General features: G+C 59.8%; 1 protein-coding gene across 1 annotated transcript; it reads right to left on the minus strand.

Annotated features, from left to right (window-relative positions):
* Positions 1 to 952: 952 nt before the first annotated feature.
* Positions 953 to 26,667, minus strand: SDC1 (syndecan 1). Its single transcript, XM_036112915.2, has 5 exons — positions 26,308 to 26,667; positions 7,612 to 7,693; positions 6,191 to 6,669; positions 5,030 to 5,156; positions 953 to 4,896 (listed from the first exon to the last, which is right to left on the minus strand). The coding sequence occupies exons 1-5, from the start codon at positions 26,371 to 26,373 to the stop codon at positions 4,727 to 4,729; spliced, it is 924 nt and encodes a 307-aa protein (XP_035968808.1). The 5' UTR covers positions 26,374 to 26,667; the 3' UTR covers positions 953 to 4,726.
* Between the last annotated feature and the right edge of the window lie 172 nt (positions 26,668 to 26,839).

A 26,839-nucleotide genomic window follows, 5' to 3' on the forward strand; every position in this document is an offset into this window, starting at 1 on the left:
GCAGGATCCCAAGCCCCTCGAGGGTCCCTCGGCTCAGGACCCTCTCCTCCAGCTCCTGCCCCCACAACTCCAGGAACCAGCGCCCCCCTCTTCCAAGGCGGCCCGCCCTCCTTGCTCCTCTGCCTTGCTCTCCAGGCTGGAGAGGGGCAGGACTGGGTAGGGTTGACGGGGAGAGAGGAGGACATGGTGCCTTGGAGGTGGGAGCACGGCCCCGCACTCCTCTCTGCACAGGGGCCCCCTGCAGACCCATTTCCCCAGATGCTGCTTGGGGTCCACCTACCAACAATGCCTAGCCTGTCCCTTCTGCCGCCCGTTACCCTGCCCCCGCCCTGTGACGGGCCGGCCCAGAGGACCACCTCAGACTCCATTGGAGAAGCGCACCTGGGGGAGGGCAAGGTGACGCCCAGCGAAGTGGGGACAGGCCTCTACAGGTTCTGCCAGTTCTCCCTCCGAACCAGCTCTCAAAGCCAGCCCGTCCTCCCCATCTCTCTACTGTCCCCGGCCTCGGCCCCAAATCCCTCTGCAATTCCCGGAGCTGCTCCTCAGAGACCCTCAGAGAAGTTGCACGTGACTTCTCGCCACATCCCATCGTCACCTCTCCCCACACCTGCTTTCATCCAACGGCAGCACCAAGTCTCCCGAGGTCTCCCGAGTCCCTACTTTTAGCCAAAGCCGTGCCTTCCACCTGGAATGCCTCCCCCTGACCCTCCCCGGCCCCGTTTGAGAGGCCTCTGTCCTTCAAGACCCAGTTGCAGTGCCACCTCCGGGCACCTCCCCTGACCCTGGCGCCACGCTGGGTTGGGTGCCCACCTCCCCCCAGCAGCCCACACCGAGCCCCTGGACCGCGACACCCCTGAGAGCAACACTGCGCATCTTTGTTCTGGAAGTGCAAGCACAGGGTGAGCCTGTGAGCCGGAGAAAAACCTGAGAGCAAACAAGGCAGAAAGTGCCATTTATTTTTTTTTTAAAGATTTTATTTATTTATTTGACAGAGAGAGACACCGCGAGAGAGGGAACACAAGGGGGGGAGTGGGAGAGGGAGAAGCAGGCTTCCCCCTGAGCAGGGAGCCCGATGCAGGGCTCAATCCCAGGACCCCGGGATCATGACCTGAGCCGAAGGCAGACACTTAACGACTGAGCCACCCAGGCGCCCCTAGAAAGTGTCATTTAAAGCAGAAACCGGCTTAAAGGAAGAAGGCAACACCATCAATGTAAGAGAAGATGGCTCATTAGTTTAGAAAATAGCTCGAAAGCACTCTTGGTAGAAAATTCCCGGAGTGCCCCATCCCCACACAATGCAAGGACACATGGCCAGGCGACACATGGCCAGGCGCACAGGGGCACGATGGAAAGGTGAGGAGAAAAGGAAATAGCGCTCAATTGCTCCATCCCCAGGAGTGGGGAGGGAGTCTTGGGAAAGCAGAAAAGAGGGGAGAAGCAGGTCAAGGTCGTGGGGAGTAGGGCAGCAAGCTGAGGCCTGAGAAGGAAGAGGTAGAGAAATTCCTTGAGGCTGGGGTGCCCGAGGAACCTGGAGACGCTGTGTAACCCCTTCACATCGCAGCTCCCTCCCCCTTAGGCTCCCTGGAAAGCCGGCTTTATGGCACCGCCCTGTACCATCCTGTACCAGCGATGCCCTCGGGTCGGGGTGACCCCGGCAGGGGCTCAGAGCGGGGAGAGCAAGAGCAGCTCTGGGCAGTGGCACAGCTTTGCCCTTTGGAGACGACAGGAGCGGGTGGCCCGGGACACTGGGTCCTGGAACCTTGCAGGTCCCACGTGGAAGGGCCATCAGCCCTCCTGGGTCCTAGTGTCGCCTCAGTGGGTGCACAGCCGGCTGTGGGCTCAGGGGCCAGGCTGCCTGCTTCCGAAGCCCAGCTCCCCCGCTCACGGGCATGCAATTGTGAGAAGCTGCTTCCTCCCTGGGCCAGTTTTCATCTGCGAAGTGGGCATGACCACAGTAGCGCGGTCTCAGAGACGGGTTAGGAGACGTGGGTAGCGGAGGAGATAATCCAGGGGTGGTGCCCAGCAGCATCTGGCCCACAGTGAGCTCAGTCAGAGTAGGAAGTTGACTATTCTACAACCGAACCTTCACTGTCCAGACCGGGGCTGGCAGAAAACAGGCATTAGGGGTTTTTGATGTTGAACAAATGAGCGAGCTAAGGACTTTGTCTCAGCCTCCAAACCCAGGGCCGGAGGGGCGGCTGCCAAGGGCCCCAGGCAGGGAGACCTGCCACGGAGGGGCGGCTGGGGGCCGGGTGGGCGTCAGCAGCCTGGACGGGACTCTGAGTAAGGGGAGGGCAGCCAGACGCCCTTAGAACACTAGGCCTCCTACAGTGCATTACACGTGTTCAACCTCCAAAATTTTCAATGTCGTTTTTCCTTAATATGTAGACATTTTTAGGCTTTTGGCACTTGAGACCGGCTGCTGGTGGACTTTCAGGAGTCGCAGGATGATGAGCGCACAGAGTAGCTAGCAAACTTTGAGTTGGTAGGGAACCCTCACAAGGTAGGGAATGATCTAGAAGGAGAGTAAGGACGGGCTGGGCAGGAGACAGACCGAGAGCCCTGGGAGGAGGTGAGATGACAAAGGCCAGACCCAGGGCAGAGGGGGACACAGCCCACCCTTACAGCACAGGGCCCAGCCCTAACCCCGCTGCTCCTCACCAACCAATAGCACAGCCCAGAGCCAGGCTCCCGCCAAGAAGAGGACAGGGGAGGGCACGGCCAGGCCAAGAAGAGACTCAAGCACCACCACAGCCCAAAATGACAAGTGCCGTTTATTACAGTTACACAAATGGGCCCAGCCACAGGCTCGGCGCCATCCCAGGGATGAGCAGAGATGAGCAGTCACGGACCCCTTCCCCACCCTTCTCCCCACACCCTCCCCCCCCAGTCACATCCAGTCACACGCTCCGGGCAGAAAGTCCCAGTATTGAAGACAGAGCACAGGTTCCCTTCGCTTGGCGGGGCATCGCTCTGCGTCACGACGGCCCCCCTCCTGGAACAGCCAACAGAGCGGCTGGAAAGGTCAAATTAAATAGGCAAGCACAGGGGCTCCCAGGAGGGCTGGGCCGGGGGCCTCGGGTCCTAGCAAAGGTGTGAGGGGAGGTCCGTCCAAGGCGTCTGAGAGGCAGGCCTTGGCTCCGGGCCGCTGGGGGGCCAGTGCTGTCCGCCGAGGCTGGGCTGCAGCCGCCACAGCCTCTCCAGCCAATGAGGAGACAGTGCTTCGCGCTTGGCAACACAGAAATTTCTATCAGGCCTTCTATAACCTTGGCTGAAACTGCTGACCTTCAGAAGAATTTTAGCAAAGACAAAAAAAACGAAAAGCAAACCAACCAGAGGGACTCTGACCCCAGAATCCCTCCTCTTGGGAAAGATAAAGGCACAGAGTTTTTGGCCAAGTTTCCCAATTTCATCTGTGTTTAGAGAAAGGGCTGGTCACGTCCACACGACCAGCACAGACAGAAGCAGCAAAGGGCAGGAGAGTTTGCGTGACTACTTTATATTAAAGTTTATTACATTTGGAAAATCTACTGTACAGGGAAAAACCCATTGGATTAAGTAGAGTTTTGCCAAAAGCAAAAGACTATCACTCTTTGGAACATTCCTGATTCCAGCCCAGGGCAGTGCCACCGGAGCGAATCGAAGGTGAACCTGGTCCTGCGTGGAACAGCTCCATGCCGGGTGTGCGCCAAAGCCCCTCACGTCACCTTCTGGAAGAAAATGTCCCCCAGAGGCATTTTCTGGGGCACCCAAGGCAGGGCTCGGTCTACGGGAGACTCTCTCTGGGCCCACTGCCCGTCTCCCGCCCCACAGTCCTCTCTCCTTGGTCCCTGGCCAGAGGTGCCAGGATTCCATTCTCCCATAGCTCCTCTGCTTTACAGCAGCCTGGCCACGGCGGCGGCCCAAGGCCACGGGCACGGCCACGGGCACCGCTGCTCCAGCGGCGACTGCCCATGGGCAGCCCAGCCCCCGGGCCACCTGGCAGACATTCCATACCCTGTTGCACACGTGAGTGACAAACTCAGAGACAACACACATACTAGGCCTGTATGTTGGCTTCCAGATTTGGTTCTCCTAGTTTAAAAACGAAAAAAAAACAAAAAAACAAAACAAGTCTGAACCCTGATGCTGTCTCCTCGCTGTAGTTTAGGGGAAGCAAGACGGGGGTAACCGAATCAACTTACTTACCTCAGGAGTAACAAAGTCTACTGGGCTACGAACAGAGAAAGTAGAGGAAACATGTGCAAAAACAAGTTGGTATCTAAAGGAGACCCACCCCCACCCCCCCGCAAAACAATGTGAATCCGATGGAGCTCTGAACTCCTCTCCCCGCCCCTCGGGGATGGAAACGCCCCCAGATCGGGGGTCTCCGCCAGCAAGTGCGACAGATGTGCCAGCCCCCAGCCAGCGGGCCCATCCAGGGCCAAAGCGGCAGGGTCCCCTTCCCCTCCAGAGTTGGGCCTGGGGAGGGGCTGCTCCAGGTTGGGGAAACGGAGTCAGGAGATGCCAGGCGCTGGCTGTGGTGGAAGGGTCACGCGCGAGAAAGCCCCTGCGCCCAAGTGTCCAGGCAGAAGTCAGAGAAGCAGCGTCGAAAGCCCCCAGCGCGCCCCCGGGGTCCGCGGGCAGGGCGCTGGGGGGCTGCCATGGCGGCAGGGCCTGCAGTTCTTCATGGAAGAGACAAGCGGGGGCCTAGCGAGTGGCAGGGGGAGGAGGGGCACGGTCCCCGTCAAGCGTAGAACTCCTCCTGCTTGCTGGGCTTCTGGTAGGCTCCGCCGTTGGCTTGTTTCGGCTCCTCCAAGGAGTAGCTGCCCTCGTCCTTCTTCTTCATCCGGTACAGCATGAAACCCACCAGGCACACGGCGAAGATGAGCCCCACGAGGCCTCCAGCGATGACCCCTGTGGGGCGCAGGGAGGCCGGGGTTAAGCAGCAGTCTCCCCCCACACCAGGCGGGGCCCCCAAGGCGGCCGTGGTCAGCCCCGCTCCAGGGACAAATACAGCCCCCCTCCCGCCCACTCGGGAGAAACTCACCTCCCAGCACTTCCTTCCTGTCCAGGAGGCCCTGTGAGGCCTCGTGGTCCACGGGGGGCTGATTCCGCTGGTCAGGCTCCACCGCGGTCCCGGCCATGTTCTCCCCAGACAGGTCAAAGGTGAAGTCCTACGGGGGGGCAGGCACGGTCTCAGGCTGGGGTGGGCCACTGCCGGCAGCAGCATCCAGTTTTATTTCCAAACCCAGAAGCAGCTCGGGCCTCCCTGGTCACCACCGCCACCAGCTCAGACGGACCTAACGCTTACATCCTGGACGCCCAAAGCCAGGCACCTCTCATCCTATCACACCAGACCCTGGACTGTGGCAGAGATATCACATCAAGTGATACAAGACACATGTATTTATATGAAAACAGACAGGGGGACACCTGGGTGGCTCAGTCGTTAAGTGTCTGCCTTCGGCTCAGGTCATGATCCTAGGGTCCTGGGATCGAGCCCCGCATCGGGCTCCCTGCTCCGCGGGGAGTCTGCTTCTCCCTCTCTCTGCCTCTGCCCCTGCCCCCCACTTGTATGTGCATGCGCAAACTCTCTCTCTGACAAATAAATAAAAACCTTTAAAAGAAAAGAAATACATTCATTTTAATGTAAAGTGTAAAATTACCATGACTATAAGATAGAAAGTTAGACCGGGTAGAACTTTTATACTTGCTTGCTTAAGTTTGGAAAGCCCTCTTGCAGGCGATCTTGAAGGACTTTTTTTTTTCCCCCAAGATTTTATTTATTCGACAGAGGGAGAGCACAAGCAGGGGGAGCGGCAGGCAGAGGGAGAAGCAGACTCCCCGCTGAGCAAGGAGCCCGATGAGGGACTCGATCCCAGGACCCTGGGATCATGACCTGAGCAGAAGATGAGCAGAACGCAGACACTCAACCGACTGAGCCACCCAGGCACCCTTGAAGGACTCTTTTGCTCTGGTCTCCTATTTAGTCTGCCCTGCTCTGGGCTCGGTCCTGGAGGCAGGGGGAAGGTGGGACCTTGTGACCCTGTGGTCACGGTGGGGGATGCGGCGTGCTTACAGGACACGGGGTTGGGTGTGCCCGATGACCGAGCCGGTGCCCCTCAGCACCACGCACTGTGCTTTCCCAGGCAGCGGCGGCCACCCCGAGTGGAAAGAAACACAGACGACGGCAGCGGGGGGCCCTCACCTGCTCCCCAGAGCCCTCTCCTACTGGGAGCTGAGTGGAGACTCCATCCTCCGTGGCCCTCTCGGTGGCAGAAGGACCTCTGTCCTCCACACTGGGAGTGTGAGGGTCCAGCTGGCTGGGTCCCGCCGAAGCCGAGGGCTCATGGTGCTCAGGCTGCATGTCCCTGTGGGGATGGGAGGTGGCCGGGCCCTGGGCCGTGGTAGCTCTCGCTGTCGATGGCCGGTGAGTGGTTGGGTGCGGTGTGGTCTCACTGGGTGGGCGGGTGGCCTCCTTCTCCCGGTCGGTGAGGCCAGGCTCCACCTCGGCCACAAGCAGCGCCTCTCCCTCCCCGGGCGCCTCTCCCGTGGGCAGGTCGGAGGTGGAGGTGGTGGTGTGGCCTGCGCCGGTGGGCTCTGGAGCTGTGGGCACGGCCGTCAGAAGCGCCACGTCCTTCCAGGCGGACGGGGTCTGCTGTGACAAGGTGATATCTTGCAGAGCACCTGGGGGCCCAGAAGCAGAGCTTGTTGGAGCGGGGAAGGCCCAGAACATCTAGACCGGCCAAGCTCATGCGGCAAAGAAGGCCTGGACGAGGACCTGCACTCTGCTCCCAGGCCAGCATCGCAAACCCTTTCATGCAAAGTTGTTTCCCCAGGGGACAACTAGAGGAGGCGAAACTCCGCTTTGGAAGACCGACGAGGAAAGCTGCCCTTCGCTGCCGCACGTGCCTGGGGAGAGTGCGGTCTCGGGAGCCACGACACAGCAAGGCCATCTGGGAAGGAACATCCCCAGTAGCTGCTGAAGCCCGCTCCCTGGGTGGGGGCATTCTCAGGAGCCCGAATGCCTCGTCCCCGGTACACACACCTCTCCGGTCCCCTCCCTGTTCACCTGCCCTCCCCCCAGAAAGGCCCAGCGCCCCCAAGGACAGAGGCCTGTGTCCTACCTTCCAGCTCCCAGGCCCCTATCTCGGCCACTTTGCCCACAGATGGTCTCGACCCTCTTCCAAAATCCTGCTCAAGAGCACCTCCTCTGGGAGGCTTCCCTGATCACCTCCCACTCAAGGACTTCACTCCCCCAGGAAAGGGGAAACAGGAGAAGATAAGGGAATATTTATGGAAGATCTACACCCCACCAGGCTCTGTGTTACCTTACAGCTCCCAACAATCTTATGACGTCAAGATATATTCCCATTTTACAGATGAAGAAATAGAGGCCCGGAGAAGTCCACCTCTCCAAAGTTTGCCCAGGGAGTTAGGAGAATACGAGCCCAAGTCTTTCTGCAGTGGACAGCCCCTGGGGCCTCCTGGAACCCCAACATTCACTCCCCCAACCCATACAGGTCTTCTTGCAGCATGGACCCATTCTCTTTCCTAGCATCATCCTCCAGACCCAGCCATGGGGGCTGCCTGACCGCCATCTTGGGGGAGGCCCTCATGTCAGCTCACCTGCACCGGAGCCAGAGAAGTTGTCGGAGTCATCCCCAGAGCCATCCTGATCTTCAGGGGGCACATTGGTGGCCACAATTTGCTGGAAAAGGATCAGAAAAGGGTATGAGTGGAGGCTTGCTCAAGGCCCTGCTACTCTGGGGTCCCTGTCCTAGAGAGCTGAGTGAGCTCCCCCACCACACATACACAGCACAGGGAACAAAACTGTGTGTGTGGCTCCGGGACCCTCAGCTCGGGGCAGCCCTCTGGTCCCCCACACGCCCCCGAATGCTATGACGACACAGCCCTACACCAGGTGGTGGGGGTGCAAAAACACACCAGAGAGGGCAGGGCTCTTGCCCCAAGAAACTCAGTCTGGTAAGGGAGCCCCAGACCTCTTAGAAGAGCAGCAGAAGACGCCATTACTGGGAACAGAGAGACTGTGGCCCCAGTGGGACCCTGTCAGCTCACCCTACACTGAAAATCAGGTCCTGGGGCCATTGGCCAGGGAGCTTCAGGATCCAAGACTGGGGTTTTCTAGAGCCCCAGGAACAATCCCCCAGTGACCTGACTCCAGAGAGGTGCTCTCCAGGCATGCTGGCCACCAGGGTACGGACATCGAGGGCCTCACAGAGGGAGAGGTCAGGGATGGGCGCGGGACATGCCCACACAGGACAGCCCAGGCCTGACCACCGTGTTCCTTCCCATACCTGGCCTGTTTTCTCATCCACAGGAAGGACTGGGCCCAGGCCCCCTTGGGGAAGGAAGGACAGAGTGCCCATTAGGCCGGGGACAAATGAGACTGATCTCGAAGAGGCCCTGCACTCGGGAGGCACCGACAAACGGGCTAGGGGCCTGGTGGGGACCTGTGTGCAAACGGCGGTCCCAGAACCCTGCCTGCGCGGCGCAGCTCGGAGCGGCTGCTGGGGCCAGAGGCGGGAGCTGCACCTGCCGAACTAGTGAGCGGGCCCGGGAGGAGGCAGGTGACAGCACACACAGCCGAGCAGCCTGCACAGAAGACTGCAGCAGGGCGATGTGGGGGTGTGGAGGGCTCCCCAACGCCAGTTCCAGAACGTCAGTTGGAGAAGGGAAGACCCAAGAGCCAAGTGGCAGGAAGGGTAGCGATGAGTGTCCTGTTCAGCAGCAAGTGAGTTCGTGACACGCCCATCTCTAGAGGGTCCCGATGTCAGGGGCCCGAACAAAACGTGAACAAAGAGGTTCGGAGCACACGGGGTTAGAGAACCCCTGACCTTGGCCACTTAGTAGCTGAGTGGCCCTTGGGACATCACTTAACCTCTTAGGGCCTCAGTCTCTCCATCTGTAAAATGGGGACAGTAGTAATATCTATGTGCCAGGCCCGTTGCGAAAACTCCCTGGGGTTATGCACCGACAGCAGCCACTGCGGTAACTCGGGGAGTGAGAGCTGCTCCGCACGGGTAAGAGGGTTCCGGTGCCTGCTGGGAAGAGGTGGGATGGAGGTGCTGGGGTTTCAAGGAGAGGCAGGACGGAGCCAGGTCACAGGAGACCCAAGGCTGGGCTCCAGGGTGTGAGGCCTCCTCAGCCCAAGAGGCCTCGCTGGGTCCTGGCCACAGGCCACACAGTTTCACTCTTGAGTGGAGCAGAGCAGGGAGGGGACAGACAAGACCTCTGGGCTCCTGAGGCTGCCTGGGGCAGAGCTGGACCAGGTGGAGGCTCCGCATCCAGGGGCTCAGGTCAGAGGGAAGCTTCTGACACATATAGAAACCACCAGGCTAGAAATACCACTGAGCTTCCTCTGAAAGTACAAAACCCAAACTCTACCTCTCCCCCTACCCCCAAGAAAAAGGTTCTGGCCCCAGAAGGGCCCGTCTGGGCTCTCGTGGCCCATGTACATGAACTGGCTTAGTCCCTACCCTCCACCTGCACCTCAGGCCACATCCTGCCTACACTGTCCCCAGGTGGGGCTTCCAACACCTGTCCTGTCTCCACAGAGCTTCGAAGCTGCCCCTCACCTCCCCTAAGTCTGTGTACCCTTCAGGAGCAAAGAATACTACTCACCAGGCAGGCACAGAGTGGGGACCCCCACCCCAACACGCTCCCATCCCAGGCCCACAGGGCAGCTTGGCAGGGGGCGGGGGGGGAGACACAAGCATTCAGGGGACCCCCACCCACCCACACTCCCTGAGACCCCACTTCCCCTCACCCAATGCTTCTGCCCGCCCTCACCGTTCCCAAGGAGGCCCTAGGAGATGAGCAGAGCACCTCCCCCAATGCACTGCCTCCGTCCCTTGGTCCCTTGGAGAGGATGCTCAACACGGAGCAGGTCAGGGCTCCAGCCAGAGCAGCCTCCGAGGCACCGTCCTGAGAGCCCAATCTTCCAGAAGCAGCCAGTGTCTGGGGCCCAGGCCCTGTTTCACAGGTGAGGGGAGGCAGACAGCGAGCAGACACCGAGGAGGCCCAGCCTCTCACCTACCCCGAGAAGCCCCAACAGGTTAGCAGTTTCCCAAGAAGGGGGCCTCTTTCATCACCAGATAAGACTGTGAATCTGCCCAGTCCCTAAAAACAATTTGTTCCCTCACCTCTGCTCAGCTTATCCCTCTGCGATCTTGTTTACACAACAAGCTCTTAAGCAAACGCTTTCTCTGCTGAAACCAGCTCCCTGGCCTCGGGGCAGCCCCTCCCCTCTCAGGGCTGGGTCTCCAGCCGGGGAAGGGCTGCAGTGACCTCCAGATCCCCTCCGGCCTGAACCTTAGTGAGGGCCTCAACTCCCTGGGGAGGAAATCAGCAGAAACTGCTGAGTCTGAACTTGGATCACTAGTGCCAGATGACTCTGGCATTGTGGGGTGAGACTTCCGGTTTCACTTAGGCAGCTGTGCTAAGAGCCTGTGGTCAGCTGCCCCCACGGCCTCCTGCGGGGCTCTCCGCAGCCGTGCCTCTGCCCTGGGTCCCTCAGAGACCACCACGTGGCCACAGCTCAGGGCTGCTCGGGGACAGGTTGGCCCAGCGTGGAACCCACTTCAAGCAGCCTGGGAAGGTAAAGGCAGGCCATTTCACACCTTGAATGGGGCTCTTTAACCTCTGCAGAGTCCCAGGAAGCTCAGCTTTTCATCTAACACCCCAAAACCCTTGTAGTAAGATCTAAACATTTGCGCATTCGGTTTGCTCAAAGTAAGGGCCAGTCTGCTGCAGAGCCTTTAGAAGCCCACCGGCCTAAAGGGCCAAAGCCAGGTTTGGCTCCAGTGGAGGGCGGGAGTCGTGGGGCAGACACATGGAGGCTGGGGGACAGGGCGTACGAGAGGAGCTTAGCCCATCTCCATCTCGGCCACCCTGGGCTGCTGGCCACACCCGAGCTGCGTGGGAAGGACGGAGCGAGGGGACCTGGTGCCAGGGCTCCAGCAGAGCAGGGAAGAGGCTATGAGAAACTGAGGCATTGTCGAGCGCTGGAAACACTTTCTATCCCTTTCCACCTTTACCCTTCTATCTGAGGCAGGCAGGCCTGAGATTAGCATCTGGCAGATGAGGAACTGAAACAGACAAGTTGAGGGACTTGCCCAAGGCCACGGGGCGTGGGTGCACATGCTCCCCTCACCTACCCAGCTCCCCACCCCCAGCCCCGAAAGACCCCCTGGCTGACCCATCTGGTTTAAGGTGCCTGTCTGTGCTTCTGCAGCACATGTGCGAAGATGCCAATCTCGTCGACGCAGCCGCCGGCCCCGGAGCCCCGGGATGAGAGTGTCACAGAGTAAGAATTCCTGACCCCTACCCCAGCAGCCGAGGGGACCAAGGTGCCAGCCCCCACCTCACAGCTGCCGAGGGCTGGGAGTCTGCATCGGGCTGCTGCCAGCCAATCCCAAGAACAGATCGGGAGCCTGTGGGCAGAGGGCCGGCGGAGGAGCCTCAAGGAGGCAGAGCCTCGAGCCAAGCCTGGCAAGCTCCCACCCTGCACTGGCCATAGACAGGCCCACTCTCCTGGGCAACCTCCATCCGAGCAGCCGCCTCGCGCTGGCTGGCTGAGAGGCCTGAGGCCGTGTGGCAGCATCCCTCCAAGGCATCTCGGGGACAAGAGCTCCATGGTAGGGTCACAAGTCAGGATAGCGAGGGGACATTTCAGAGAGGTTTGATTGAGGATGGCGGACCCAGGGGCTTCTAACTCCGGACTAATGGAAGAGGCTGCCTGTCCACCTGCTTCCTGGACTCCCGCCACGCCATCAGCTGCAGCCAACAGGTCCAAAGACCTGTGGTTTCTAACCTACACCCTGAGTCACTAACCATGCGTCACCTGCTGCCTGACTTAAGTGATGGATAAAGCACGGATCCTTTAGAAAGCATTACTGAGTTCACAGGACTGTGTTACTCTCTCAGCCAACACACTGCTAAAAGTACAATGTCGTGTAAGGAGGTCACAGACTGATAACAAACAGGGTCCTTGACATCAAAACTCAGGGGATCACCATCTAGGGGCTTTGGAGAGAAAAGACGTGGTCTGGTCTGGTCCTGGCAAGCTCCCAGGGCACACAGCCAGGAATCCCACTTCAGACTTCCAAAAGGGTGGCTGGGGCACAGAGGGTGACTCTCCAGGGGACACTGGGGCTGGGCCTTGAACCCCCCCAGGCAGACCTGGAGAGAATAAGACAATGCTCAGCCCCAAGTCACTAATCTCGGCAACACTGGGAACCTCAGGAGTGTGGCAGGCTTACACATCCAGCAGGGAAGAAGGTTTAGGTATCTGTTGATCGTTATTTGTCCCAGTGGGACGACAAAGCCTGGGCTGCTGTGGTAGGAGACAAGTTACTGAATCCACAGCCCTCCTAGTCTCGAGGAAAGCCAAAGATAAAGGGGCTGGCCACAGCTTTTCCTAAGCAGCCAGCCTTGGTGCTGGCTCTAGGGCTATTGACCGGAGGGGCCCTCAACTTGCTCCAGGAGCCCAGCTGTGGGGTCAAAAGGCAGGTGGGCCCCACAGACATGCCAGGACAAACACCTATCATTCCCACCCACTGAGATCCCACGAGGCAGCAGACATTCTCAGGAGGGTTAAGAAATTCATATTTTCTTTAGAAATTTTTACCCCCTCAGTTTCTTGGTCAGATCTATGGAACTAAGGGAAATAGGCTGATTCCCTGCCCCAACACACACACACACACACACCCCTAGAGTTCACAACTCTTGGGGCCTGAGGGCTCAGAGCTACAGAACCCAGCCTTTACCCCCCACCTATGCATCAAGATGCCAAACTGACCAAAGGGGACATTCAAACCATTGCCTTTGTCCAGGCCAGGGGCTCTCTTTCTCAGGGTCCCTGTAAATCTCCAGGAGACAATCAGATATGAAGTCTTCTGAGCTCCATCCCTGAGGCTGATTGAGTGGGTCTGGGGCAAAGGCCCAGGACTCTGATGTTGAACAAAGCCCCCGCTCCTGTAGGTGGGATGCAGACTATCCTTGGAGAACACTCATCTGGACAGGAAAACGCCTAGCCCGGAGTTGCCCAGGACCTGGGCACTGGGGCAGGCAAACCCCTACAAAGGTCCCAAGACCCTCACTCAGGTCGTGTTCAAGGAAGGGGTACCAAATAGCAACAGAGCCCCATAAACAAGCCCTAGTGGCAAAGGGATCCAAGATGGCTCTGGAACATTCTCTGCATTTCTGATGCATCCACTCTCTGCAAACAATACACCACAGCACCTGCCTGTTCTGCAAAAGAGCCTCACCGGGGAGCCGAGGAAACCCTGACCTTCCAGAGGCATGGGCCCTCCGACTGCTAGCAACAAGCAGCAGGGGACAAAACTGAGCCTCCATCCAGCCTGCCCTGCCTGTCCGGGGCTGCAGGACCTCCGCGGTATCTCAGGCCTGAGGCACTGACCTGGCAGGAGGAGCGGGGTCTCTCAGCCCACGAGGTAGGGGAGCAGGGGCTGCAGAGCCTCACTGCAGTCTTCCCGGGGCACCTGCCTGCCCGAGGTGGGGGGATGGAGTGGGTGACAGCGGGGGGGTGGGGGGGCGGGGCAGGGAAGAGAATGTTGCAGAACACGCAGCCCCACTCCTGCGGCTCACCGAACACCCTGGCACCCTAAGGCAGTGGGGTTTGTGACTGCTTTCCTCGTCTGGGGCATCGTTTGTCACCCCTCCTTTAGCCCTGGCTAACATGGCCTAAGCACGGACCCGAGGGGCCAGGCAGGTCAAACCCAAATCATCCTGGATCCAGGGTCTCAGGGAAAGGACCAGAGCCAGGGCTGGCGGGGGAAAGAGCCTGAGCAGGGTGGCTGCCCCGGGGCACGTCTAGTTCTGCTCCCTTGCTGGGGACCTGCGCAGCTCTCTGCCTCTCTGACAACAGAAGGGGCTTGGCTAGAGTACCCGAAACTCCCTTAGTGCTCTGACAGGCTAGGCTAGCATGTGGGAGCAGCAGCCCCAACTCCTTGTCAGCGGGGCCGGAGCAGCACAGGGGTGACACGGTGGCCGCAGAGAGCCACGCGGGGTAGAGGGAGGGGCAGGGCTACGGGCCAGGGCCTAGGAAGACTCGGGGCTCCCTCCTGCCCCAGGCTGAGTGGTGGCAGATAAATCCCTTTCTCTCCGGAGGCTTCTTTCCTCACTTGGGAGCTGCCAGGGAGACGTGCTTACGACGCCGAGAGGCACCGATCTCCCAGCTTTGGCCTCAAGACCCTGAGACCTCTCCCACTGAAGACACTCCCAGGAGGTGGGGGCCCCACTGGTGCCTCAGGGCCGCCTCAGCATTTCCGGCCTGACAGGCACAGTGATTTATCAGCTCGGTGTCTCTCTACCAGAACCCAGTCAAGCTGGGACTTGCAGAGGGCGTGATGGGCCTGGCCCAGGGCGGCAGGGGCCCGGGGCACGGCAGCTGGGTGACAGGGGACTTATCCTGCCTTCACCCTGAGCAGCCATGAGGGCCCCAGGGCCCCCAACCCCCATCAGCACTTCCACCGGGAGGAGCACCTTTCAGGGTACCACCCTCCCCCACCTTCACACACACAACCCACCTGAGCTGTGCCCACCCGGCCACTCGGACACGGGCCTCACCGTGTGGGGGACTCCAGGGCAGGGCTGGGGTGCAGGGTGGCATCCACACCGGGCTCGAAAGCCCCTCCGCAGTAGCATCTCCCACCGCACTAAGTGTTGGCCTTTCCAGATGGGAAACCCGAGGTCAAGGTCGCAGAGCCCTTCGCCCTGGCCCATTCTGCCTACGTCAAGTACCCGGAGAGGACAAGGCTGCCTTGAGGGAGAGAGGATCCTGGCAGCCAGGGCCAGGCCCGATGCCCAAGCCAGGTCAGGGCTGCCACCAGCACCCCCATACCCACCCCTCCCCAGAGCTGGCGCCCGCCTCACAGCCCACGTGCTGAGACTCGTCTCAGAACGGGCCCAGCTGAGGGCTGGGTGTGGGGCCGCAGAGCTGGAAGACCAGTTCCTCGGCTTCCACCCCCCGCGCCCCCGCCTGCGAGCGCCCTGGGCTGGGCATTGAGCAAGGCTGAGCAGCCTGGCCCAGCCAGCCTTTGTGGCCGGGGCTGCCCTGGGAGCCAGACGAGGGCTGGCCAGGGGAAAGTGACCAAACCCAACACCAGGAAAACCTGGTTGTAGCCTGGGCTCTGTTCCCAACTTACTGGATGACCTTGGACAAGACACCATTTCCAGTTCCCCATCTGTCCAATGAGCGACGGCAAGGGGGCTCCTAGTTCCCAGTCTACGGCTGGGAAGTCAAGGCCGGGCCTTGAGGGGCAGCGAGGTGCAGCGGCCACAGCAGACCCCCACCCCCAAGGGGTGCACCACAAACACGGTGCTCGGTGCGGGGAGGACCCACCGTGGCTAGTGGGGGGAGGGGCTCTTGATCACAGGGACTGGGGGTCATTGCTCTCAGCTTCCCAAGAAGGGTTATGGCCTAGGCAGGATGCTGGAGATGTTCCAAATCAAGGGGACTCTGGGATAGCAACTGGCAACCCGAGAGGACAGAGGGAGCAGCTGAGGCCTCCAGAGCCTTGTGCCTCCCCAGCCCTGGCTAACCCAACAAGACAGCTAAGACCAGAAGCTCAGTGTAGGGCTCCCCAACCAGCCCTCCCAGGGGCCCCTTGCACTGCTCTCTAGCTGGCGTATCTCCAGATTCCACCAGGTTTGGGGGCCTGACACCTCTGGCACATGGGGTTCTAGAGATACCCTCCCCCTGCTCTGTCTAAATAAAGTATCGTCAGGTTTCACAGAGGCAGAAACTTATAGCTTTGGACACACCTGCAAACCAGTCAGGCCTCCAGCTGTGTATGCAGGGAAGGGGAGCCCTTCATCACCCAAATTTACCCAATCGATGTCCCTGCAGTTGCAGAGTATCCCCATTAAAATGCCTCTGGGAAGGCTAGCCGGTGCTAGTCACTCTCACTAGAGTATAAAGCAGCTCCATACGGGGGAGGGGCTCATTCTGGAAGTGGGGCACTGTGGGTGGGTAGGAGCTATGGAGGATGGGAAAGGATTACAAAAGAGAGGCTGGGCGATGCCAAGACCAAATTTTTTAACCTGTGTCAGAATACGGTTGCCAGCCAAGCCCATACCCAAGAAAGACTAACCTCCCTTTGTTCCCACTTTGGAGCTACAGATACACATGGCTTCTCCCCCCACATGCAGAGGAACGGGCTAGCCTGGGAACCTGCCTCTGGGATAAAGTACGATTCAGACTGACTAGGCACTGAGGCTGCTAGAAGCCCGGACAAAGACACAGGAAGGGCAGAGTGTCCTTGAAGGAGTCCCCTGGGGGTACCATGGCAGAGTGGAACTGGGAGTTTGGGGCCTAAGGCAGCTGAAGGGAGACTGTGGATGCAGCCCCAGTCTTAGGAGCTCGGAGGCACCCAGGAGGGGGAGAGTAGCCCTAACTCCACGCCCAGGGCTCAGGGACAGTCAGGGGTGCAGGAAGAACCTCAGGCTTTAACCTGGGCTGGGGCTTACTCAAAAAACAGAAATACCCAAATTAGGCCTTAGGGAAAAAAAAAATAGTTATCACAGCGAATGTTTATTGTGTACACTGTGCCAGGCACTAATCTAAGCACTTTAGCTGAATTAATCAATCTTCACAATAACCTTAGATTCTAGGACCACAGCCATCCTCCAGGTAAAGAAACTGAGGCAAAGGGGACAAGTTGTTAGTCCCAGGGCACACAGTCAATAAAGTGCCAGGGAGAGGGTTTGCGACCAGGCAATCCAGCAGGCATGCCATCAGCCACCCTTCGGTGAGGGCCACGTGGCTCCCTTACCCTCAGAAGAGCCCTCATTTCCATGGGAGGTGGCAAAGGGGAAAGTGCAGAAGGAAGGACCACAGAAGTGGGGCCTTCCCTCCGCCCCAACATCCTGCAGCCCAGTCCAGCTCCTTCTCCTGGGCGACCTTCAGTCTGCAGTTCTGGGGACAAGCCACTGTCACCCCCGCCCCAGTCTGCTCAGCTGGCCTGAGCCCCTGCCCAGGGGCCCTGGTGTCCGGCCTCCTCCCACTGCCCACCGGCCCCGCCCACACCTCCTCGCGGTCAGGAGCTGGCCCCTGGCAGAGGCTCGGGCAGAGGCGAGCGGAGTCTGGCCTGCCAGTGAAGGCTCCAATTTCTGAGAAGGGGCAAAAGCCCTGTTTTCAGACCCTATGATATCAGCACACTGGAGTAAGACCAGCCGGCCACTCACATGAAGTGACGACATGCCCAGGCCAGGTCAGACTGTACTCCTTCCCCCAGTCACAGCCACCAGGGGCTCTCCCCAGGGGACCCCCTACACAGAGTCAGCCCCCAAACTCCCCCGGATGTGCTCCTCTGAGCCCAGGCAAGGAAGAGGCTCTCACTCAGGCCACATACATTACTTCCTGGGATCTTGTCCAAAGCCCTCTGAGGCAGACGAAAACCCCCAACTTACAGAAGAGGAAACTGAGGCTTAGGGGCAGGTGAAGAAACATGCCTGAGGTACTCCCTGGGTAACTCCATGTCCGGTGCTCTTCCCAGCCTCCACCTGCCCCAGTCCCCGGGGACACTCACCTATAGATCCCACCTGGCCTGCCCGGCCCCACAGCTTCAGGACCCCAGGACCTACCCCAAAAATAGGCAGACCCAAGCAATCAGACTCAGGCTGTTGCCATCACACTGGGAGGAAAGGACCAGGGTGTTCCCTGGATGCCCAGCCCCTGGGTAGGGGTCTCGAAGAATGGCCCCGTTCTGCAGCGGGTTGGAGCGGGGGGGTTAGTGAGGTCACAGGTTCTCTGTTCCTCACACAATTGCCAAGACCAGGACCCAGACCTCAGGGCCTTCCCAGGACCTTACAACAACCAGGATGACCTCAGGAAAACGTGGCAACTATGCTCCTCCCCCAGACCCCCAAAGTGCCTGTGGGGGGCGGGTAGAGGACGCAGGGGCAGAGTCTGAGGAGCTCCCTTTGCCGAGGTGTGCCCATTCTCCTAGCCTGGCCCACTGCCAGCTGAGAGGTCCTGCTGCCCCGACGGTCCCCGCACGGCACCTGGAGGAGGTGCGGTCCCCACACACGGCAGTGCCGCGCCCCAGCAGTTCTCTCTGGGAGAAGGCGGAGTGACGTCAGCCTCTGCCACAGTCTTGGAGGCTCCCAAAACACCCGCAGCCTGGGGCCCTGCGAGCCCAAACCTGATCACATATCCGTTGGGGACACTCCCCGGAGATGGGACTCCAAGGCCCTAGACAGTCTCCCGGGCAGCAGGGATGCTGACAAGCCACGGGGAGAAGAGCCAGTGCTGCCGACACAGTCCAGGCCCCAAGCAGGCAGGCGAGGCCCCGGGCATCAGCGGCCACCGTGGTGCAGGTGGCCTGGAAACAGCAGTCCTCAAGTCCCCCAGGGCCGTGCTGGGTCTGGGGCGGACGAGCGCACCTTGGCCCTGCAGAAGGTCCCTCCTCGCCTCCCCACATTCCACCCACCCAGGGCCAGGGGACCCCCAACGAGGGCCGGCGTGACCACAGAAAGGGCCAGGCAGCCTTAAGTGGGAAAGACGGTGAACTCAACATCGTTGTGGTGGGACAGGTCTCTTAACACCGCTGGAGATCCGCGGTGCCCATGGACGCTCCCAGAGCAGGACTGGCCACTCCCACTGCCCCCATCAGGGCACCACCTCCCCAGATACTTCCCACGGCCAGAAAATGACCTGCGAGCTGAGGTCTGAGCTCCTGATTAGAAACTGCTGAGGGATTCTGGGATGAACCCTGTCTCAGTGAATGACCTTTACTGTCCCGGCCCCTCTGGCCTATCTGCACAGACCAACCCTCCCGTCTGGTCCCAGTCACAGCCACCCTCCCTTGCATGTGCCCCCGGACCAGGCGTGGACTGCTCCCCACCTGCACAGGGCTACGTACACGGCAGGTGCCCAGGCTCTGGGCTTTAGATCTGGTCAAGCCAGGGAGGGCTCAGGCCCCTCAAGGTGTGAGGCAGCCGAAGCGGAGGGAGGCCCTGCCCAGACGCTCACCAGTCCTGTGACACAGCAGGACATCACGAACACCCCAAGGCAGGACGGTCACCTTGGTTTCTTTGCCCCCTCCCCCCATTTCACAGATGGGCTCACTGAGGCCAAGACAGGCCCTGACACAAAGCCACTCAGCAGCAAAGAGGAGGGGCCGGGGCTGGAGGCCAGGCAGCAGAGCCTTAGTCAGCCCCGCTGGGCTGCTCCCCACCCCAGGCCTGGCACTAGTGGGGTCACGGTCAAGACTGGTTATGCCAGTCACCACGACTGTGGGCCTGGCACCGTGACTCAGCTGACAAGCGGAGCGATGAACACGCCCGCCTGCCCCACTGCCCCAACCTGCCCGACGTGGCTTCCGTTCCTGCTGCTGAGCAGACCCGGGGCACGTGGCCAGGATGCCTGGGTGTGTGCAGAGAACCAAGCGTGACCTTGCCCAGGGTCCTCTGTCCACTTCTGGTTCCCACACTGAGCTCTAAGTCCACCTCCTCCAAGCAGCCCGCCCTGCCCTCTACCCCCCACAGGTGACTCCTCAGGCAGTGAGTGTCCCTTCAAGGCCCCAGAAGAATGACAGCAGAGGCCTAAGCCCCTGCCAAGTCCCCCACTGCCACCTTCACCCTCCCCGGGACAAGGTCACTCCGCAACCACGTGGCCATCAGAGTTGAAGAAGGGGACGGAGACACCTTGAGCAGATGGGAGAACTGAGGCGCAGAGAGCCAAAGACCTGTGCAGGCCAGTCAGGGGCTCAGCCGGGACTCAGGAAGGACAGGTGTCCCGGCCGCCCTGCTCTGTAGGAAGAACTCCCGAAGACTTCTAACGCCAGCGACGGAGGAGCGTCAGAGCTGCAGCTGAAGAGGGAAAAGTCCACCGGAAAGGGAGAGAGAGAGGAAGAGCGCTTGCTGGCTTCTGAAGAGGAAGCTGCAGACAGGTGGGAACCAGGTGCCCCCCGAAACAGACCAGGAGGAAGGCCCAATAGGGAAACAGAGTCAGGACCCCCAAGCAAGGCTCAGATGTAGCTGCAACCCACGCTGCGGGTCCACCCCCCCACACCTGAGCGTGCACACACACACACACGCACACACGTGCACGCGCACACACAGCCTCTGGCGGGGCTGCACCCCCCAGGTGAGTCACAAGGCCAGAGGAGAAGTAGCCTCTACATATGAGCAGGCAGCCCTCGGAGCCACAAACAAACGCCAGGAGGACAGAGACCCCCAAGGAGCTCCAGAGGCAGAAAGGGGTGCATCTGGAAGCCTCCAAACTCATGAGTCACAGGAAACATCACTGGGCAGACAACGGAGTCGAGGAGCAGGTCCAGCCACCAGCCTTCCGCTTTTCTGGTCCGTGGTCCCAAGCCCCAAGGTTGCCCACTGCACTCCCCGCCCCCATAAGCCTGCCTCCATGCACTTGCGCCCCTCCAGACCCCCTGGCTCCCCAAACCTGCACAGCAGAACAGGAAGCAGGACACTTTCCAGAGGAAGCTTAGCACACCTTCCCTCAGGCCACCCCCCATCACTGGCTCACTCCTCTGGGCCCCAGAGCACTGAGCTGACTAGGTTCCCCTGTCTCAGGCCCAGAAATACAGGGGACCTTCTAGAGCCTCCTCCCCACCCAATGTAAGCTTCGTGAGGACAGGCCGAAGCAGTGCCATCACGCGGACAGAGCTGGCCCTCCCAGAGGCTGTATGGGACGCTCCCGTGCCTCCTGGATTGGAAGTCACACAGTTGCTGAGGTGACCTGGGCGCAGGGTCTTGCCTTTGGGGCCTCAAACGGGCCTCCTTGTGTTGCGGGATACGTGCCTGCCCTCCCTCGGCGCCATCAGGGCACTCCCAGCCGGCTCAGAGGGAGGTTCCAGAAGGCACACTCCCATCTAAAGCCCCACGTCTGCTGGAGCAGCTGAGAGGGAAATGACACCGTGCTGAGTCTGTTCCAGGAGCAGGATCCTGGCGCCAAAAGCCTTCTTTCCACAGACTCCCTTAATCCCATTCCTTCTCTCGAGACACACTTAGGCGGCCCTCGGGGTGGGGTTGGGGGGGGGGGGGCCTTTCAACCCAAGCCTCCAAAATGGGTTGTTGAAAAGAAGGAAGAAATCAGGAAATCGTTTCTTCTGTAAAACTAGCAGGGTTCCAGGACTAGAAATCATTGAATGCCCCGTTCTCACAGGGTTGCTCCTACGGCAAGAGTGAGAGTGGGAGGGGGCCAGCAGGGGAACCCAGCACGGGAGCCAGGAGTCCTGGGTATCTGGTCACCTGGCTGGTACCACGGTGCCTGCCTCCCAAGCTTTAAAACGGTTCTACCAATTCCGAAAATGTCTCCCCTGTGCCTAAGATGAAAGTCAAGGGAGACTGCTGCCCTGGGGACAGTCACCCCATCAGGCCACTTTGCACCAAGCCAAGGACATATGGCCCCTGCACGGGCATCAGACCTGGGAGCACGTCCTACCCTGCTCTCATGGGTCCCACTGTTTCCTGACCTAGGCTCTGTCCCTGAGCCCAGGTGAACCCAACCCAAGCTGAGGATTTTGGCCAATGCTCAGGCCAGCTCAGCCCAGCCCACTGCCCCCTCCATCCAAAACATGCACACCCACGGTTCTCTGGGATGGAACAGCAAAGACCCACAGGGTCTCGCAAGTTTCAGGCAGCCTCCTACACCGGGCTTCACTGCGGAGACTTGAGAGTCCATCAATTCATTCATGCCATACACATATGCCCCGCATAGGTACAAATCCTGGTTCTTCCACATCGGCCCCTTAGAGGGGCTCACTGCTATAGGTCTCATCCACAAAAGGAGGGCAATGACGTATCTCGTAAAGGTTTGGGGTAAAGATGAAACAAGAATGTAAGGAAAGCCCTGCGCGCTCGACAGCAGGCACTCAATCAAAGGGACCTGTAAATTCTATCGTTAGCTCCCTTTTCCTCTGGCACTTTCACTTCCGAACACTTTCAAGCGCTCATTATGAAAGGAATATGCAAATCACAGAAAGAGGACAGGGAGAACAGGTATGGTATCCGCTTTTCAGAGGACATTAAGACTTGGCAGTGAAGTGACTCACCCAAGATTACATGGTAAATCAGTGGCAGGGTTGAGACTTGGTCCTGGGGCTCTACTTAATCCAAAGCTGTTTCTGGCCTGCCCAACAGCATGGGTGCACTAAGAAAGATGCACTTTGATCCAAATAAAACATGGTGAAGAGATGGAGACAGGACCCACGCTGAGAACAAGGGCCCTTCCAGTTAAGATTTACAGCGACTTAGCCTCACCAGGTCCAGGCTACCTGTGACTAGCGAATCGCTTACAACTCAAGCCAGATGGAGGAACTCAGAACATGGGGGTCATCAGGTGCCTCCTCCCAGAGGTCCTTTACACCTGTTCCCCGAGGGAGCCTGTACACACTTCCCTTGACAGCCTGTTATTCTAGGTACTATCGCGGATACTGCAGAGGTCCCAGCTGGGTCCACGAACGCACAAACCGCACTTGTCACAGATCATGAACATTCCTCACAAGCGAAACTCTCACTCAGCACTGAAAACTCACATCTTAGAAATCGTTCGCACAAATCTGATTAGTGTCTTAGTACTGCTGCAAAAAAGTGCAAGTTAGAACTGAGCAGAAAAGCTGCTTGCTACACTTCGGCCCACAGCTATCAGAGCTGGAGGGAAAAAAAGAGCAAGCCAGAATTCAAACGTACCAACCCGGGGGCACCATGCACAAGGGGCAAAGTGGTCTTCAGAGTTCAACAAACCCAGGAGATTAAATGCCTAACGTAACACAGCGACAACAGTGAGGACCCCGGCATCCCCAGATTAGATTATGCTTCATATTCTTCTGTTAATAAAGGAGGGAAAAGAAATACTGCAGAGTCCTGCCCAAAGTGAGAATAATTTGAGGTTAATACGGATTCTTAGCTCACTAAGAAAACCTGGATACCAAGGATACCTCATTCCCAAGGGATTTCAGAATCCAAAATTCTGTAGTAGGGAACAGTCCTCTATAAAATACTACAAAATTCAAGCATTTCACTAATTCTTTCCAGGCCTCTCTTCTTTCTCATCCCTCTCCCCACCAGCCTCGGTTAATAAGGTTTTATTGGAACCCACCATGAGCCACAGGTAGAGACTTAAACCAGCTCCACCCTCCTGGTGGAGCTGAAGCCAGGAGTGACATCACCTCGAGAAGGCTCCGAGCCCAGGAGGAGGCAGTTAGTGCCTCCCCCACCCCCCACCCACTCCGCCAGGCCTTTGGGAAATGTCTCTACTAGCCCCCATAATTAGGGCAAAAAGGGATTTTATGCCTTTCAAGAAAGAGAAAAGGGAAAGAGAGAAAAACAGCAAATAACTATTCCAGAACAAGCAATTTTTCTGGCATGGAAGAAACAAAAGACCACGGGAAACACACACAGAAACCTTCTTAGACAAACCTGTTCTTGCCTCCTGGGAGTGGTTTCAAGCAACCTTCTGCCCTAGCAGCCTTCCCTTGCCCATTCAAAGTCAGGTGCCCAGGATCACGCCCTACCTCACTGGTCCCCAGGGGGGTTCTGACCTGCTTCCCACTGGGACCAAAGTGAACCCTGAGAGAGGACCAGATTTCTGCAACCTGTAGACACCTCCTATTTCAGGCAAACCCCACTGCCTTATTTCTTTTAGGAAGGGGGGAGGGGAGGATACTTTATGCCACTTTATGTCCCCACTTTTAACCCAACATGGACACCCACTGTAAGAGGGAAAAGGCAGGGCCAGGAAAGAGAAAACAAACTACACTTTATAAAAGAAAAAGGAAAACCTGAGCTCCAAGCCAAGGTCTGACTCCAAAGCTTAGTGCTTTCAGGCTCCACTCAGCCACCCCCTCCAGGAAGCCCTCCCACCACCATATTCTAATGAGACTTCCTCCTTCCTCCTTTCCCCCTTGAGACTCAACTGCCTCCCAGTCCTGTCTCCCCCTGTAATGTGTCAAAGTTCCTAGACAAGATATAATGCCTCCTAGTGCAGCATCTGCCCTTACCCAGTACACAGGAAACCCTGGGAAACACGGGCCACAGAGAACCTCGCATCCCATCTGCCTCGGCCATGGCAACAGGCACGCTGGGATGCCAGCTCACGAGAATGCCAGCCTCCACCAAGGCTGGCAAAAGAACCACCACCCGCACTCCTGATTCTGCTGCAACTAGGTGGAGAACCCCACCTCAGCAGTCTCTGCTGAGGCCCAATCTTGGGCCTGGAGAGAGTGCAGCAGTCAGGTAAGGCCACATAGGCCACAGCAGTAAGGCACACACCTCCGCTCTCTTCTCCGGAGTATTAACTATGATTCAAGGCACAATCTGAGTCCCACAGAAGCTGCAACCCTAAAGAGAGAAGCCAGAGGGGCGCCTGGGTGGCTCAGTCATTAAGCGTCTGCCTTCCCCTCAGGTCATGGTCCCAGGGTCCTGGGATCAAGCCCCCATAAGGCTCCCTGCTCCGCGGGAAGCCTGCTTCTCCCTCTCCCACTCCCCCTGCTTGTGTTCCCTCTCTCACTGTGTCTCTCTCTGTCAAATAAAATCTTTAAAAAAAAAAAAAAAAGAGAGAGAGAGAAGCCAGATGCCAACTTCTTGGACCTGAAAGCCAGGAATGCACTGGAGATGGAGCTCAGAAATCCTATCAGTCCCCATGGCTCCCCCAGATTTGCACCCTCCGCCCCCCACCTCCAACTCATCAGCAATTCAAGAGGCATCAGGGACCCTGTTCTGGACTTCAAAATACTTCCAGACACAACAGTCGCCTGGAAAGCAGGGAGGGCCCTTCACAGATGAGCCTGGAAAATACCTCACCTGAGCCAGACCCTATAAAATACCCCACAGCTCCCAATAGCTGGTAGCTTCTATTATTGTACACGGATCTGATTCCAGACGGTCGGCATTGCTGAGACTTGTGCAGATGCCACATTATCAGGGATAGACCCGGCACCTCCCCCCGTCCCCCGGCCACGATCCTTCTCTGCCCACGTGCCTCCCTAACCAAGAGCTAGGGAAGTCGAGCGGTCCAGATGTGGTGGCGAGAGACCGCCACTTCCGGAAGGGGAAGAGCCCCCCGCTCCGTCCGCACCTCCCCTCTCCATCCCCGGGGATGGCCGACCCAGCCCGCGGGGAGGGCCCCGGGGCTCCGGCAGCGGGCGTGGGGGCTGGGGGTGGACGTGGACACCCGGCGGCCAGCGCTGACACCTGGCGGCCGCCCAGGTCCCGGCCCACGGCAGGGCCGGCGCTGCGGGGCGGTTCCCAGGAAAGGGTTACAGGGGCCGAGAACAAAGCGCCCCCATTGGGGAAGGCGGGCTGGCGGCGGGGGCGGGAGATCACTTTCTGGGGGCCCTCGGGATGCTCTTTGTCGGCCAGGTCCCTCTTGAAAGGGGGACCCACCCCTCGCCAAAGGTGGACGCTGGAGTCCTACCCAAAGGCCTCCTCCCCCAGCCAAAGGCTCCACATTTGTCCCTCTTTCCCCCCGGCTTCACTGGGCGGGCCAAGGGACCCGCCTTCCCTCCGCGCGGCTCCAGCACAAAGCCAGGCCGGGGGAGGGGAAGAGCCATTCCGGGGTCCACTCGCGTGGAAGCCACAGCCCGCGCCGGCCGTGCCCCGCACCGCACGCGCCCCTCCGCGGGCAGCACAACTTCAGCAGCCCCAAACTTGGGTTCCTACGGGGCTCCGGCGTTTGGGGGCCAACTTCCCGGAACCTCCGCTGCCAGCTCGGCCCGGCTCCCTTAGGGCAGCCGACGCGAAGCCGAGGGCCCCACCTCCGCCGCCACCGCGACCCCCGCGCAGCCCTGGCCCGAGCTCCTCTGCCAACGCGCCGGCCCCGCTGCGCCCAAACTTGCCTCCGCCGAAGGGGCCGGGCGCCCGGGCTCGGCGAGTCTGCTTTAAATTAGGGTCAGCGGGCGGGGCGTTGTGGCCGCGATCACTGCGTCTTCCCGGGTCTCCGGCGAGGACCCCGGCCGCTGCGGTGCCTGGGCTGGCCGGAGGGGAGCCGGCGACCCCGGGCGCCGCCGCAGGCCGGCGGGCTCCGACGCATGTGGAGCCGGTTCACATAATTGAGCGCGGGGCCCCGGCGCAGGCTCCTCTCCGCGGGGCGCCCGAGCCCCCGGCCCTTAGCGGCGGAACCCGCGCGGCGCCCACCGACGGCGGAAGCAATTGAGGCGGGAGCCCTGGTTTCGCGGTCACAGTCCCCGGCCCGCCGGGCTAGCGCGGGAAGGCAAGTCCCCGCTTCCCCTCCCCCTCCACGTGCCGCCGGCGGCATCGGCGCGTCTGCAAGCACCGGCTTCCCGCCGCTCCCTGCCCGGCCCGGGCCGCACTCACCGGGAGAGCCGGCTGCAGGCGCAGCGCCAGCGCGCAGAGCCAGAGCCAGAGCGCCGCGCGCCTCATGCTGCCCGGACCGGCGGCGGGAGCGCGGCAGGCTGCGGGGATCGGGGCGGCGCCGCGCGGCACGGACTGCGCGGGGCTCCTGGCCGGCTCCGCCGGGTCGTTGCGCTCCGCACCCTCGGGCGATGCCCCGCGCGCAGCTGTCTACGGCGAGGGCTGCGGGACCCGCCGGCTACAGTCCGCTCTCTACCGCTGGATTCCTCTCCGCTCGGCTCCGCTCGGCTCCCGCCCGCACCTCTCCCGCCGAGCTCCGCCTTATAATAAACCCACAGGCCCTTAGCCGTTGCAAAAACTAGCCCCCCACCCCCAGCTCGCCAGGTCTCCCGGCCAGCCCCAGTCCCCACCCCCTAGGACCCCGCCCCCTGAGCCACCCAGCCCGGCCCCCTTGGAACGCCCCACCCCCGGTATCCTGGCCCCGCCCCCAGCCCCGCCCCCTCTCGCCCCGCTGGGCAGAACCGCGCCTTCCTCC

The sequence above is a fragment of the Halichoerus grypus genome, chromosome 10, assembly GCF_964656455.1.
Source record: "Halichoerus grypus chromosome 10, mHalGry1.hap1.1, whole genome shotgun sequence".
Classification (NCBI taxonomy): domain Eukaryota; kingdom Metazoa; phylum Chordata; class Mammalia; order Carnivora; family Phocidae; genus Halichoerus; species Halichoerus grypus.

What these genes read in the sequence shown, in the direction of transcription:
- SDC1 (XM_036112915.2), bottom strand. Translation starts at nt 26,373, where the DNA reads ATGAGGCGCGCGGCGCTCTGGCTCTGGCTCTGCGCGCTGGCGCTGCGC. An exon ending in CTTCTCTGGCTCCGGTGCAG is followed by an intron (nt 6,670 to 7,611) that starts GTGAGCTGACAT and finishes CTGGGCCCCCAG; the next exon opens with GTGCTCTGCAAGATATCACC. An exon ending in CAGGAAGGAAGTGCTGGGAG is followed by an intron (nt 4,897 to 5,029) that starts GTGAGTTTCTCC and finishes TGCGCCCCACAG; the next exon opens with GGGTCATCGCTGGAGGCCTC.